The sequence below is a fragment of the Phacochoerus africanus genome, chromosome 1, assembly GCF_016906955.1.
Source record: "Phacochoerus africanus isolate WHEZ1 chromosome 1, ROS_Pafr_v1, whole genome shotgun sequence".
Classification (NCBI taxonomy): Eukaryota; Metazoa; Chordata; class Mammalia; order Artiodactyla; family Suidae; genus Phacochoerus; species Phacochoerus africanus.
The window spans coordinates 45,891,719-45,905,392 of NC_062544.1; the positions used below are offsets into that span (position 1 = coordinate 45,891,719).

General features: G+C 45.7%; 1 protein-coding gene across 1 annotated transcript in view; it reads left to right on the top strand.

Moving 5' to 3' along the window:
• The first annotated feature begins 2,633 nt into the window (after nucleotides 1-2,633).
• LOC125138086 (chondroitin sulfate proteoglycan 4-like) overlaps nucleotides 2,634-13,674 on the top strand; it is a 73,022-nt gene continuing 61,981 nt past the window's right edge. Inside the window, exons 1-3 of the mRNA XM_047799336.1 lie at nucleotides 2,634-2,650; nucleotides 4,068-4,104; nucleotides 4,327-4,609. Of these exons, the coding sequence (XP_047655292.1) occupies nucleotides 2,634-2,650; nucleotides 4,068-4,104; nucleotides 4,327-4,609 (337 nt within the window). The remainder of the gene's footprint in view (nucleotides 2,651-4,067; nucleotides 4,105-4,326; nucleotides 4,610-13,674) is intronic.

Consider the following 13,674-nt stretch of genomic DNA (forward strand, 5'->3'; position numbering starts at 1 on the left):
CATCTTTTGTGTGCCTTTGAATGAATGCCCATCTCCACATTCATTCTCTGCTCTCTATACTTTCATTTCTGAGTGAAGGGTGCTCAGGTTAATATCTGAATAGGATAATTCCTGCATAGCAGGAGTGTGCTGGTCAAAATGACTAATGACTAGATTTGAGTGACTGTTACATAGGTGGATTTCCTGACCAGATACTATGAACATCCTTAGAGTTACCATAGTTGTCATTGGGTTTTCCCTAACAACTGAGCATGCTAATTGCTTATTATTCTAGAGCCAACTTACCTGCTATGGAAATTGGTTGGAGACCTCTTTCATTCTTTGAAGCATTTTTGTGATAGATTAGAACCAATTTAAAGACAAACAAGAGGTGCTCTACAGGGAGATAATTCCTAGTCACGTTTTTTCACACTTGAATGATGTTTCTAAATTAAAAGCTCCAAGTTTATTAGCAATCACCACTTTGAGTAAAGAAATTCAAACATTTCATATTTCTCTGTGTGCTAATTAAAAGGGCTCTATTTAAATAGCAGAGCTGTCCTGATGCCAATGATGACAAATCAGAATCATAAAATTTTGGACCTGGAGGGACTTTACAGATCATTTAATCCAACTGTTCCATTTTATAGGGGAGGAAACAGAAGCTGTCATACATTTAGAGACAGAGCTACCACTGCCACCTACCTGATCCAGGGTTCTTCAGCCCCAAGAAAATTAACACAACTATGGGCAGCAGAAGGATGCTGGGGATTAGGAACATGGATAATATGAAGAGCCTTCAGGCTAAGCTCTTGGAAGAAAAATGAGTCAGCCCTCCATCCTGAAGGAAAGCTAAAAGATGGCTCATTCTCGGGAGTGTGTCTAGCCCAGTTGCTCAGACTGGGCCAGAGGCCCCGTAGGCCTGGCTGGGAACAAGATATAACAAGACCTCCCAGTGATGATGAAAAGATAGTATAAGAAAGGGAATGTATACATATATGTAAGACTGGGTCACTTTGCTGTACAGCAGAAACTGGCACAGCATTGTAAATTAACTATACTTCAATAAAAAAATGTGGTAAGAAACCCAATAATAAATAAAAAGGCTGCCCAGTGAGTTCTTACCATGAACCAGACACCAGGCTCAAAACTCAATCCTCAAGGGCTGGATAAACCCCACAACCCACCTAGGGGATCAACATCATCTTCATTTTACAGACGAGGAGGCTGCAGTTAGGACAATAAAGAGATCTGTCCAGAGTCACATAACAAGCTCACTTACTAATTAACATGTGAGCTAGGATTTACCTTAGTCAAGGTACTAAGCCTGTGTCCTTTACAAGGGATGACATTTGAGTAGAGGCTCCTTGAGGACACTGATGAGTCTGGGACCTCACTGGGGAATCTTGTTCTGCACTGCTTGTGCTTTGACATGTATATGGACATTTGAGCCTGCCAAGAGAAATTCTGCATCATAGGATCAGCCTGAGCTGAACTGGCCTCCAGCCTTGGGTAGATTTTTATCACAAGCTACACCTCCAGCTCTTTGCTAAGACAGAGGTAGTCCAGGTTGGGACAATCTCTGTGCTTGTTCACTTACATTCCTTGTGGGGAGACTTTCCATTTGTTTAGAATTTAAACATGAGAATAGTAAAGATGGGAGTACCTTAGAGATTTGCTGCAAATGCCATGTTTTAAGCAGGAAGAAATAGAGGCCCACTGTGTATTTAGTTTATGCTGAGATGTAAATGATGAGAGAGCCATGGTGGCTCAGAGTTAACAGGTCTGCTCCAGGAAAATCAGTCCTTTACAGCTAGTTCTTTCTTAAGCTGCTTATCAGCCCAGCTGATTGCATATTTCTTGCTTGCCAGTCAGACAACATTTGCTTGCCAGTATGGAGTGGAGGGCAGAAGACATAATGGAAAGAAAATGCAGGAGTCCACTGACCCAGGCAGCTTTAAAGCTTCTTGTGAGAAGCCTGGGGATATCCAGCCATACTGCAAGCTTCTCTGAAATCCTATTCTAATTTAGTTTAAAGCTAAAGAACACAGAGAGGGTGAAAGAATTGTATAAAATGAGGGGGTAGGACTCATCCACATTAAGGCACACAAAACCATTGCAAATCTTGGCAAAATCTCTCTGCTTCTTTGACATCTGGCACCAAGCTGGGATCACATGAGACTTTAATTAATTCTTACAACAACCCTATAAGTAGAAACTATCATTAAGGCCATTTTGCAGTCAAGAAACAATGTGGTGGGCATGTTATCAAAGCCCAGAGAGGCTCAGGGATGTGCCTTGGGGCACTCAGGTAATTCTAGGATACAAGCCAATGGCCCTGGTGCCATGTTCTTAACGATGACATTGCTGCTTCTAGATCAGGTCTCAGAAGCTCCTTTCTATCCCAACACTTTTTGCTTTTATGATTCTTTGAGTATGGAGAAGAGGTTCCCCCAAGTATCCACATTAATGAGCAGGTTACTGCTGTGGGCAAGAAGGGCTCAATACTCTAGGAGACTTTTTCAGAACCCCCTTCATAGTTATCCTACCCTAGCGCAAGGAAGCTTGGATATTTTTCCACCAAGTCCCGTCTATCACTGGTTGAGGGCTGCTCCTGTAAGTCATTACTTCTGACCTGCATCCATGTACCCAGCATGTTCCTGGACCTAGAGTAAGCCTCCATGCAGAGAGCTGCAGGTGCTTGCAGGAGAAAGGCAGCACCACATTAGGGAAATCATGACTGCCAAGGGAATCTGAACTGAGATAGACAGTGTTCTTGACACTCACGCTGTGAGTCCATCATCTATCAGCTGGAAGGTTCCTCCTTGTCTCGTCTCAAATTTAGGGCCTGCAGAACAGAAATGGGAGTTAGTGAGATGGAAAGCATGCTCGTATTAAAGTTGATTAAAGTTACTTCAGTTATAAGTAATGGAACCCAATCTGAGCTAACTGAGGTTTAAAGAGGACTTCAGAGACTTATATAACCAAACCCCAGAAAAGACAAGGGTAGAGCTGGTCCACCAGCCCATGTTGCAAATCTTCTCTTTGTTCTCTTCTTTTAAACTGTAGACTGGCTTCTTTAAAAAAGCAGAAGACTTGGCGACCTATAGCTTCTCTGCTTCCCCTCCAGAGAGGAGCAGACCCTCTTCCCTTAGAAGGTGCTGGGAAAGTTTCAAATTGGAACTAATTCTCTGCTCTTTGTCAAGTGTTCATCCTCTGACCAATCACTGGAAAGGTCATGAAAGTTGGTGCTGGCTCCCATTTTCAACACACTTGCACAAGGGTGGGGCAGAGAGTGTGGAGCAGTTCCCCTAGAGAAGTAGGGTGAGGTTCCCAGGAGAATGGAGGACTGTTGGGCAGAGGAAACCTGTCTGCTCAGGAGTTAAAGTACAGATCATCTATGCTTAAAAGCACTTCTGGGAGTTTCCCTTGTGGCTCAGAGGAAACGAACCCAGCTAGTATCCATGAGGATTTGGGTTGGATCCCTGGCCTCACTCAGTGGAATAAGGATCTGGCTTTGCTACAAGCCATGGTGTAGATTGCAGATGTGGCTTGGATTCTGCAGCACTGTGGCTGTGGTTGTAGGGTGGTAGCTCCCATTTGACCCCTAGCCTGGGAACTTCCATATGCCACCAGTGCGGCCCTAATAAGAAAACAGAGGGGTAAGAAAAAAGCACTTTATTACAGAACTAAAAAGGAAAGGAAGGGGAAATACAATCATCTTTAATTTTATTAGGTACAAAATATCGCTAACATTGTTGCCCTTGTTAGCACACGCATTACCATTTTGTCAAACACCAACTTTGGAGTGAACACAGCCCAGAAACGTGGCCCAGAGGCTGACCTAGAAGCCCGCAGCTCTGGCTGGTCAAACCCTGTCCTTGCCAGGCTCCGTTCTAGCCCCGTTCTCTCAGGAGGTGAGTGTTCCTGCACATGACTCTTGGGCCTTGATTCACGCACCTGATAGACTATTGCTTCAAAAACTCAGTGAAATTATTTTAGGGATAGTCCTTTTAAAATAAATAAAAATAAGGCTCACATTTGGGAAGGAATGATTACATCGCCTTTCTCCTCCCATTCTAACTCAGCATTCACCCAACACAGCTGACGGTGCCTGTGCTCCAGGTATTTGTTGGGGATACAGCAATAAGTTGGCGCTCACTCTGAAGCCTTAAGGTCTTGTTAAGTAGGGTCATACCTCAGGAGTGCTTCTCCCTCCAGCCACCATTTCTCCACAGTGCCTGCTCGCACACTTAACTCCTTTGCCAGGCAGGCCGGGGTTGGGGGACAAGTAATCTCTCCCACCGAGCCTGCCTGGGCCCTGGAGCACGGGAAAAGTTCCGGTAGGCGCCGCGGTTGGCGAGCGACGCGGAGCGTGATGGGGACGCAACAGCTGCGGATTTCAAGTGGCTCTCCCCGCCCCCGCCCAGCCCCCGCGCTGGTTGGGGGCGGCGCCCCCTGGCCAGGCTCTGGGTCCCGCCGGCTGGCGGGGAGGGGTCGGCTCAGGTATCGCGGCCGCCGCCCGGGAGCGAGCGCTGGGCGCGGGACCGCCAAGGCAGAATGGGGCGGCTCGGAGCCCGCCGCCTCGTCCTGCTCGCCGCCTGCCTGGGGCTCTGCGAGGCGCTCGGAGGTACGCGCCCCTAACTTCCCTTCCCCGTCCCAGCCTCGGCCGGGCGCGCGCGGAGCCCGCCAGGAGAGGGGGGTGGCGAGCGGAACGGGGGGCGGGGAGACCCCTGTATTCTGGGGGCTCCGGGAGACGCCGCGGCCCGGCAAGTCCCTCAGCGACCGCAAGTTTAACTCTCTGGCCAGGCCTTGGGAGCCGGGCAGCCTGGGGAGGAGACCGCTTGGTTCTGCGCGGTGACTCCCGGCCTCCGCGGAAAATTTCCAACTCCCCGCCCCGCGCGGCCCGGCCCCTCAGATCCCCGCCAGTTCCGGAGCCTGAGGGGCGGGCCTTGCGCTGACCTACGCGCTGCCTTCGCCGCCGATTTGGGGTTTCAGAGCCAGACTTCTGGTGGCCCTCGGACGAGCCAGGCTGAAGGTTCCCGGCTGTCCTCCCTTCCGAGTCTTTTCAGCCCTGCCGCGTACCCAGGCCCCTTACTCGGTAGCACGTGACCCGCACGGGTTTGGGGGTCCCCGGCCTGTTCCATGAGCCCTTCCACAGTCCACTTACATTTTCTGGACTCGATTCTCCGAAAGTGCTTTAAATTTCCATGGCTCTTTTCAGTTGTCAAAGATTACTAACGCAAGACAGTTATGGAGACTTTTTACATAATGGAACTCAACAGTTGGGCCTTCTCGCTCTTCAGGGCCCTTTGAAATTCAGTTCAGCTCAACAAAAAATTTTCTTCGAGACTGTTTAGAAAACACTCTAAATCAAAGGCCTTGTAAATCTTTGTGGTACGCTTATTTACTTCACTTCAGTTGATTTCCCTAGGAGCTTCAGTCAGAGTCGCGTTCGGGCTGGGTGGGGGTTGCCAGACCCTCAGAGTAGCGGGGCCTCACTCTCACCCCTGCGCATGCCTGTTCCAGCTCCTCCAGCTCTGCGCCTATCCGCTGTTGGGGGCCGCTTGGAACTTCTCCGTTTTCATCTCCCTCTTTCCAGATTCCTCTTCTGCCTCCTCCCGCGGTCCCTTCCTGCCTGGCGTCCAGGGTGGGTTAGGCGGGGTGCTAAGGTCCAGGTGTGGGGCCGCTGTGACTCTGATTTTGGTGTGGCTTGAGAGAAGGTGCTAGTTGCAGACCCGGAGGTCTGAGAGGGCAGTGAATGGCGTTGGGGGTCAGGGGTGGTGATGGAAATCCCATGGCTTTGGAGACAGGTGGACTTAGTCTTTAATCTGCGTGCCACTGCATATTCTCAGAGTGACTTTAGGAAAATTACTTCTTTCAGTCTTGATGTTGCATTTGTAAAACTGGGATGATAATTGCTTCTTCTGAGAGACTTGATTAAAGCATGTGTAAGATCTCTTAGCAGCTTGGGAACTAATCAGTGCTCATTTCCTTCCTTGCCTACTCTTAAGAAATTTTTTTAAAAAAACTAGAGTTGATTTATAGTATTGTGCCGTTTTCTGCTGTACAGTAAAGTGACACTTATACATATATATACATTTTTAATGTTATTTTCCGTCACAGTTTATCCCAGGAGATTGAACATAGTTCCCTATGGTATACAGTGGAACCTTGTTGTTTATCCATTCTAAACTAGTAGTTTACATCTACCACCCCCAAACCCCCAGTTCATCCTACTCCCTCTCCCTTCCCCCTTGACAACCACAAGTTTGTTTTCTATGTCTGTGAGTCTGTTTCTGTTTTGTAGGTAGGTTCATGTGTGTCATATTTCAGATTCCACATGTAAGTGATATCATATGGAATTTGTCCATCTTTTTCTGAGTTACTTCACTTAGTATGGTAATCTCTAGTTGCATCTGTGTTGCTGCAAATGGCATTATTTTGTTCTTGGCTGAGTGGTATTCCATTGTGTATGTGTACCACATCTTCCTAATCTGTTCATCGGTTAATGAACATTTAGATTGTTTCCATGTCTTGGCTATTGTGAATAGTGCTGCAGTGAACATAGGGGTGCATTATCTTTATGATTATAGTTTTGTCCAGCCATGTGATCAAGAATGGGATTGCAGGATCATATGGAAATTCTTTTTTTTTGGTCTTTTTGCCTTTTCTTGAACCACTCCCTCGGCATATGGAGGTTCCCAGGCTAGGGGTCGAATCAGAGCTGTAGCTGCCGGGCTACGCCAGAGCCACAGCAACGTGGGATCTGAGCCGCGTCTGCAACCTACACCACAGCTCACGGCAACGCCGGATCTTTAACCCACTGAGCAAGGGCAGGGATCGAACCCGCAACCTCATGGTTCCTAGTCGGATTTGTTAACCACTGCACCGAGACAGGAACACCGGAAATTCTATTTTTAGTTTTCTTTTTCTTTTTTTCCTTTTTCTTTTTCTTTCTTTCTTTTTTTTTGTTTTTTTGTTTTTTAGGGCCGCACCCAGAACATATGGCGGTTTCCAGGCTAGGGGTCAAATCAGAGGTACTCCGCCACAGCCACAGCAACTCAGGATCCAGTCCCTGTCTGCCACCTGCACCACAGCTCATGACAGTGCCGGCTGGATCTTTAACCCATTGAGCAAGGCCAGGGGCTGAACCCTGATCCTCATAGATATTTTTCAGGTTCATTAGCACTGAGCTCTGAGGGGAACTCCTATTTTTAGTTTTCTGAGGAACCTCCATAATGTCTTCTATAGTGGTTGTACCAATTTACATCCCCACCAACAGTGCAGTAGGGTTCTTTTTTTTCCACACCCTCTCCAGCATTTGTCATTTGTAGACTTATTAATGATAGCCATTCTGACCGGTGTGAGGTGGTACCTCATTGTAGTTTTGATTTGCAGTTCTCTAATAATTAGAAATGTTGAACATCTTTTCGTGTGCCATCCATATGTCTTTTTTGGAAATTTTTTTTTTTTTTTGGAAAAGGTCTTTTGCTCATTTTTCAATTGGGCCGTTTGTTTTTCGGTTGTTGATTTGTATGAGTTATTTGTATATTTTGGAGATCAAGCCCTTGTTGATTGCATCATTTGCAACTACTTTCTCCCATTCTGTAGGCTCTCTTTTTGTTTATGGTTTCCTTTGCTGTGCAAAAGCTTGTACATTTGATTAGGTCTCATTGTTTATTTTTGTTTTTATTTCTACTGCCTAAGGAGACTGACCTAATAAAACTCTCTTCTTCATCTGTGCTGGTAACTTGGGCATGAGGCAAAGACCCAACGAGTGAGATATCCATTTAGGGGTTCAGAATGTGGATAAAGGAGATTCATTAGATAAAGAATTCCGTAGTATATAATTCAACATTGATATGGCTCTTCACCCTTGGCTCTAATTGCATGACAAATATCAGCTACTGAGTTCTTACCAAAAGCTGCTCTGAGGCACTTGGAAGAATATTATCTTGAGTAGCCAGATGTGTAATCTGAATTTAGGTTTCTTCCTCACCTCTTTGGATGATTCAGGCTGTTGCTTTGAAGAATCTAATTGTCAAAGACTTAGGTGAATGCCACTCTCAGGCCTTACAGGACACAGGGTGATACCTCCTCAGGGAGTCTCCCCATAGCAGGAAGTCAACTTTGGTAAACAGAGATTATCTCATTAAGACATAGGCCCTCAGTGTATCCCCATTTGTAAACCAAGTCTCAGAACTACTGTTACTAACAGTTTCCTCAAGGTATGATAGACTTTAAGCTCTAGACCCATGTTGTAAATACTTTGGTAATTTCTCATTTTTTGACTGCTGTCAGATCCCGTTAGTGTACTGTTGCTTTAACCTTGTAACGGGGCTGATGAAGAGCCTGTACAGAAAGGGGAGAAGGACAGCACCTCCAGTTCTTTGCTTAGTCCAGTACTTAACAAATGATAGGTGTTTGATAAATGTGAGTGCCTGGGTGAAAGAGCACCCCTGGGGACTGGGATGGGCAGAATAATGCTCCCCTTCCAAAGAAATTCCCATCCTAATTCCTAGAACATGAAATATGTGGCTTTGCACGGCAAAAGGGACTTTGCAGATATGATCAAATGAAGGATTTTGAGATAGCTAGGTTATCCTGGTTTTTCTGGGTGGGCCCTAAATTACAAGGGTATTATAAGAGAGGCAGGGGAGTTCCCGTCGTGGCGCAGTGGTTAACGAATCCGACTAGGAACCATGAGGTTGCGGGTTCAATCCCTGGCCTTGCTCAGTGGGTTAAGGATCCGGCGTTGCCGTGAGCTGTGGTGTAGGTTGCAGACGCGGCTCGGATCCCGCGTTGCTGTGGCTCTGGCGTAGGCCGGTGGCTACAGCTCCGATTCAACCCCTAGCCTGGGAACCTCCATATGCCGCGGGAGCGGCCCAAGAAATAGCAACAACGACAAAAAAAGACAAAAAAAAAAAGAGGCAGGAGGGTCAAGATCAGGGAAGGGGAGTTCCCGTGGTACATTAGAAATGAATCCAGTTGGGAACCATGAGGTTGCGGGTTCGATCCCTGGCCTTGCTCAGTGGATTAGGATCCAGCATTGTCATGAGTTATGGTGTAGATCACAGACACAGCTCGGATCCCGAGTTGCTGTGGGTGTGGAGTAGGCAGGCAGCTGTAGCTCCAGTTAGAGCCCTGACCCCTAGCCTGGGAACCTCCATATGCCTCAGGTGGGCCCTAAAAAGCAAGAAGAAGAAAAAAAAAAAGATCAGAGGAGGAGATGATATGATGGAAACAGAGGTCAGAGTGATGTGATTGCTGACCGGGGCAACAAGCCAGAAATGTAGTGGTTTCTAGAAGCTTCTCCATAAGCTGGAAGAGACAAGGAAACCTCCCCTAGAGCCTCCAGAAGGAACACCGCCCTGATGTCATCTTGATTTTAGCTCATTGAGACCTGTTTTGGACTTCTACCCTCCAGAACTGTGAGACAATAAATTTGTGTCATTTTAAGCCATTAAGTTAGTGGCAATTTGGAGTTCTCATTGTGGCTCAGTGGAAATGAATCTGATTGGTATCCCTTAGGATGCAGGTTTGTCCCTGGCCTCACTCAGTGGTTTAAGGATCCGACTGTGCCATGAGCTGTGGTGTAGGCTGCAGACTCGGCTTGGATCTGGCATTGCTGTGGGTGTGGTGTAGGCCAGCAGCTACAGTACAGCTCAAATTCAACCTCTAGCCTGGGAACCTCCATATGCTGTGGGTGCAGCCCTAAAGGGACCAAAAAAAAAAAAAAAAATTAGTGGCAATTTGTTACAACAGCAATAGGAAACTTATAGAGGGAATTTCTGTCTTAAGAAAAGAAATCATACAAAGAGACGATTAATTCTGATGGTCAGAAGATGGCATATGCCATCATACAGAAATGAGGGACTGGGAGATTTAGGGAAGGTTCTAGCACTCCATCTAAATGATTTAGGGAAGGCTCCAGCACTCCATCTAAAGCCTGTGGCTGGGCCTAGAAAGCTCCCACACAGTGGGTAGCAAACATAGAAAGGTATGAACGTCACATTTGGAGCATTCAGAATAAGACATAGGCTCTGGGATCACTAAGGAGGGAGTTGTCACCTCAGCCAGGGCTGGCTGAGGACCAGGACAGCCCAGTGCTTCATTCCAGGAAGTGCTATAGTAACATGCGTCTACAGGAATAGCTCCCCCTGGAGATGTGCCACAGTCTGCAGGACCACTTGCAGCAGGCCTAGAGAACACCCGGTTGAGAGGGGGTATGGGCAGGGCAAGTGCTGTTTTCTCTTTGCATCCTGAGCTGATGTTCAGAGAATGAATGAAAAATGAGAGTCTGGTGCGTCCTGTTCTGTAACAGCAAAGATTCCAGGGCTGTTGGTTGTTCTGGCTCTACTTGGAAACCTAAGATTTCCATCCTCATAGGGACCCTAGGTCTCCAACTCCTATCTCCCAACTGTGTCAGCAACAAAGGCATTTAGCGGGAGTGGCCAATAAATACATAAATAAGTACATAAATAAGCTATACTTACCATATATCAACTGTAGACCATGAAGTATATAAAAAGGTACAATATAAAAATTACCAAATTTTTTTAAAAAGGCAATTCTAATTTTCAGTAAAAGCAAACAGTTTTGAAATCTTTTTTGAAATACTTTCCTTATTTGTTTCCACCCTATTCTTGTTTTGCCTGCCACCCTATTCTTTTTTTTTTTTTTTTTTGCTTTTTTAGGGCTGCACTTGGGGCATGTGGAGGTTCCCAGGCTAGGGGTTGCATTGATTGGAGCTATAACCACCAGCCTACACCACAGCTGCAGCAAGGCAGGATCTGATCCTTGTCTGCAACCTATACCACAGCTCACAGCAATGCCAGATCTTTAACCCACTGAGCTAGGCCAGGGATCGAACCCACAACCTCATGGTTCCTAGTTGGATTCGTTTCTGCTGCGCCACAATGGGAATTCCCATTGAGAATTTCTTGTCATATATATAACACAACATATAGATACGCAACTTGCCCCCTGACCTCTCCTGCCTCTGCAGCTTCTACCCTGCCTGCCCTCTCCTTAAACTGTACTCAGGCAGACTGGACTTTTGGCTCCTTACAATCTCCTCTCTTCTATCTCTTCCCACCTTTTATTCACGCCTCTTCTCCCTCACCCCTCACCAGCACTTCCTAGAAGCCAGTGCCTTGCCTGAAACACCCTTCCCACATCCACCCTCCTTGACAAGGCCCAGTGCTTCTATTGTGGTCTGTAGTTCCCAGTTATTAATCAGGCAAGGTAGTTGTTTGATTAACAGTCTATCTCAGTCACCACTGAATCCCCAGGACCAAACAAAAAGTATATTTGTGGACAGAATATGCACATAGGATGGGACACTTAAACCTGCCAGAGAAAGAGATGCTTAATTGTTAGATTGCTTCTTCCCTCATACCCTCACTGGGCCCAAACTACACTTCTGTTGTACCAACTTTCTAGTACCACTCAGATACATTCTTCTTTCTGAGCAGCTTTCTCCTCTGATAGATTGCAAGCCCCCTTATCTTATTAATTCCCCAATCCAATGGTTGGTAGTACCTGGCACATAGTAGGTGCCCCCCCCAACTCAAACACAAAACCAAAATCAAATTAAAAAACCAGAAAGATAATAGTTTGAAAGAAGGAATGGGAGCCAATCCTAAGGTAGATAAAATGAATCATATAATCACCCTCCTAGGAGAAATTACAGAGAAATATAAATTCTTACCTTCCATGAGAAGTATTTTACCCACCTCACTACCAAACTTTGGCTTCTATTCAAACATTTCACCTTTTATTTAAGCACATAAAACTGGGAAGTTGCTCTGATTTTTGTTCAATTGATTTGCTAATGCATATAAAACCAAAACACACCTTTTCCTTCACTGAAGATCAAGATCACCTTTCTTTTTCTCAGAACCAGTTTTACTTGTACTTCTATTTGCTCTTTATTGTTGTTTTGAGGCACTTAACTAGGGGCCCCCAAAGTTGGGGTCAATTTGAAGGTATATGAGGACACTAGCTTCAGGCTGTTAAACCGGAAGTTTTAAAACTGCTTCCTTGTTTTTCCTTTGAGGCAATGGAAATTTCTAGCTGAGATTGGAATTGATTTAGTGCCAGAGGTGAAACGTGGGAAAATATAGGAGTGTTGTTTATTAAGCTTACTTAGTCATTCTCAGCAGGAGATTTTATGATTTAGAAAACATTTCCTGGTTTTGAAAACTTAACAATACAGTCTCTAAGTCTGTCAAAAATTGGAGTGGAGGGATTCATGAATGAGAAGGCCAGGATGATAAACTAGGATAGCTAGCGGGTTTGTAATTGCTTCTTTCAACTTTATGACCATGTCCCTGCATTGAATTTAATTATTATGGCTGTTTTTAAGGCGAAAAAAGGGTGCTTATGTGTATCTGAGAAAGTCTATAAGAGATCATATTCATCTATATCAACTTCATATCTTAGTAAAAACACTGGCTTGGTGTTTTGGGAGTGCTTATTTTTTTGTCTTAACTGTTTCTAATTAACTGTTGGCTTTGCATAAATCCATAAGCCTCTTTAGGCTTGAGTTTACTCAACTGTAAAATGAGGGTTTACTAGGTTAGTTCAGTTTGGTTCAATAAATACTTGCTTGCCTCCCAGCTATCTTAGATTGGATTCCCTAGAGAGAGAGGTTTAAGGAGGAGGGATTCATGTGCAGGTGAATATTTGAGTGAGTGCTACCAGAGGAGAACTGTAAGAAGGTGAGGGAAGCAGGTTAGGGCAGGAGAAGAAACCAAGCAAAGATATGGTCTCATCTCAACCTGATCCTAGAGAGGGCTCTGGAATATGAATGGCAGCACAGAGTTCTGCACATTTTATACACCTTTTTCAATCAGTCATTGACTAGGAGTTCCCTTCATGGTTCAGCGGTTAATGAATCCAGCTAGGATCCATGAGGATGCCGGTTCGATCCCTGGCCTCGCTCTGTGGGTTAAGGATCCGGCGTTGCCCCTTGAGCTGTGGTGTAGGTTGCAGATGCAGCTCAGATCCCGCATTGCTTTGGCTGTGGCGTAGGCTGGCAGCTGTAACTCCAATTCAACCCCTAGCCTGGGAACTTCCATATGCCATGGATGCAGCCCTAAAAACAAACAAATAAACAACAACAACAAAAATTCATTGACTAGAGGTTGCCCTCTGGGATATGGGGTATAATTTCACTGAAATTCTTGGGTAACACAGTTAATCAGGGGGAGGATGGGTACACCAACCTGTTAAAAAGAATCTAAATGGGGCACCAACAGAATCTGTTTTACCTCCTGTGTACCAGGTGCTGTGCTAGGTATTGGAGAGGGAAAGGTAAAAAAGATACGGTCCCTGCTCATAGGAAACTCATGAACTAGTGCAGGAGATAGATGAGTAAACAAGTAATTTTAACACGTCATGGCAAACACTAGGATAAAGGAGCATGTAGTGTTGTAGGAACTAGAGGAGAAATGGGCAGTGCAGGTTGTGGTCCTCAGGAGGCAGAATCTAATGTGGAGGTCAACAGGCAGGAGCTTTATTAGGGAATGTCTTTGGGAGCAAGATTGGAGGAATGGAAGAGAATAGAAGAGAAGTGAACTAGATTGGGAAGAGGAGTCAACCTGCAGTGTAGTCTCAATGGAAATAGCTGAGTTTGTGGGGAGTCCTGAAGATGCTGGGGGCTATCTGCCAACAGCATTCATAGCA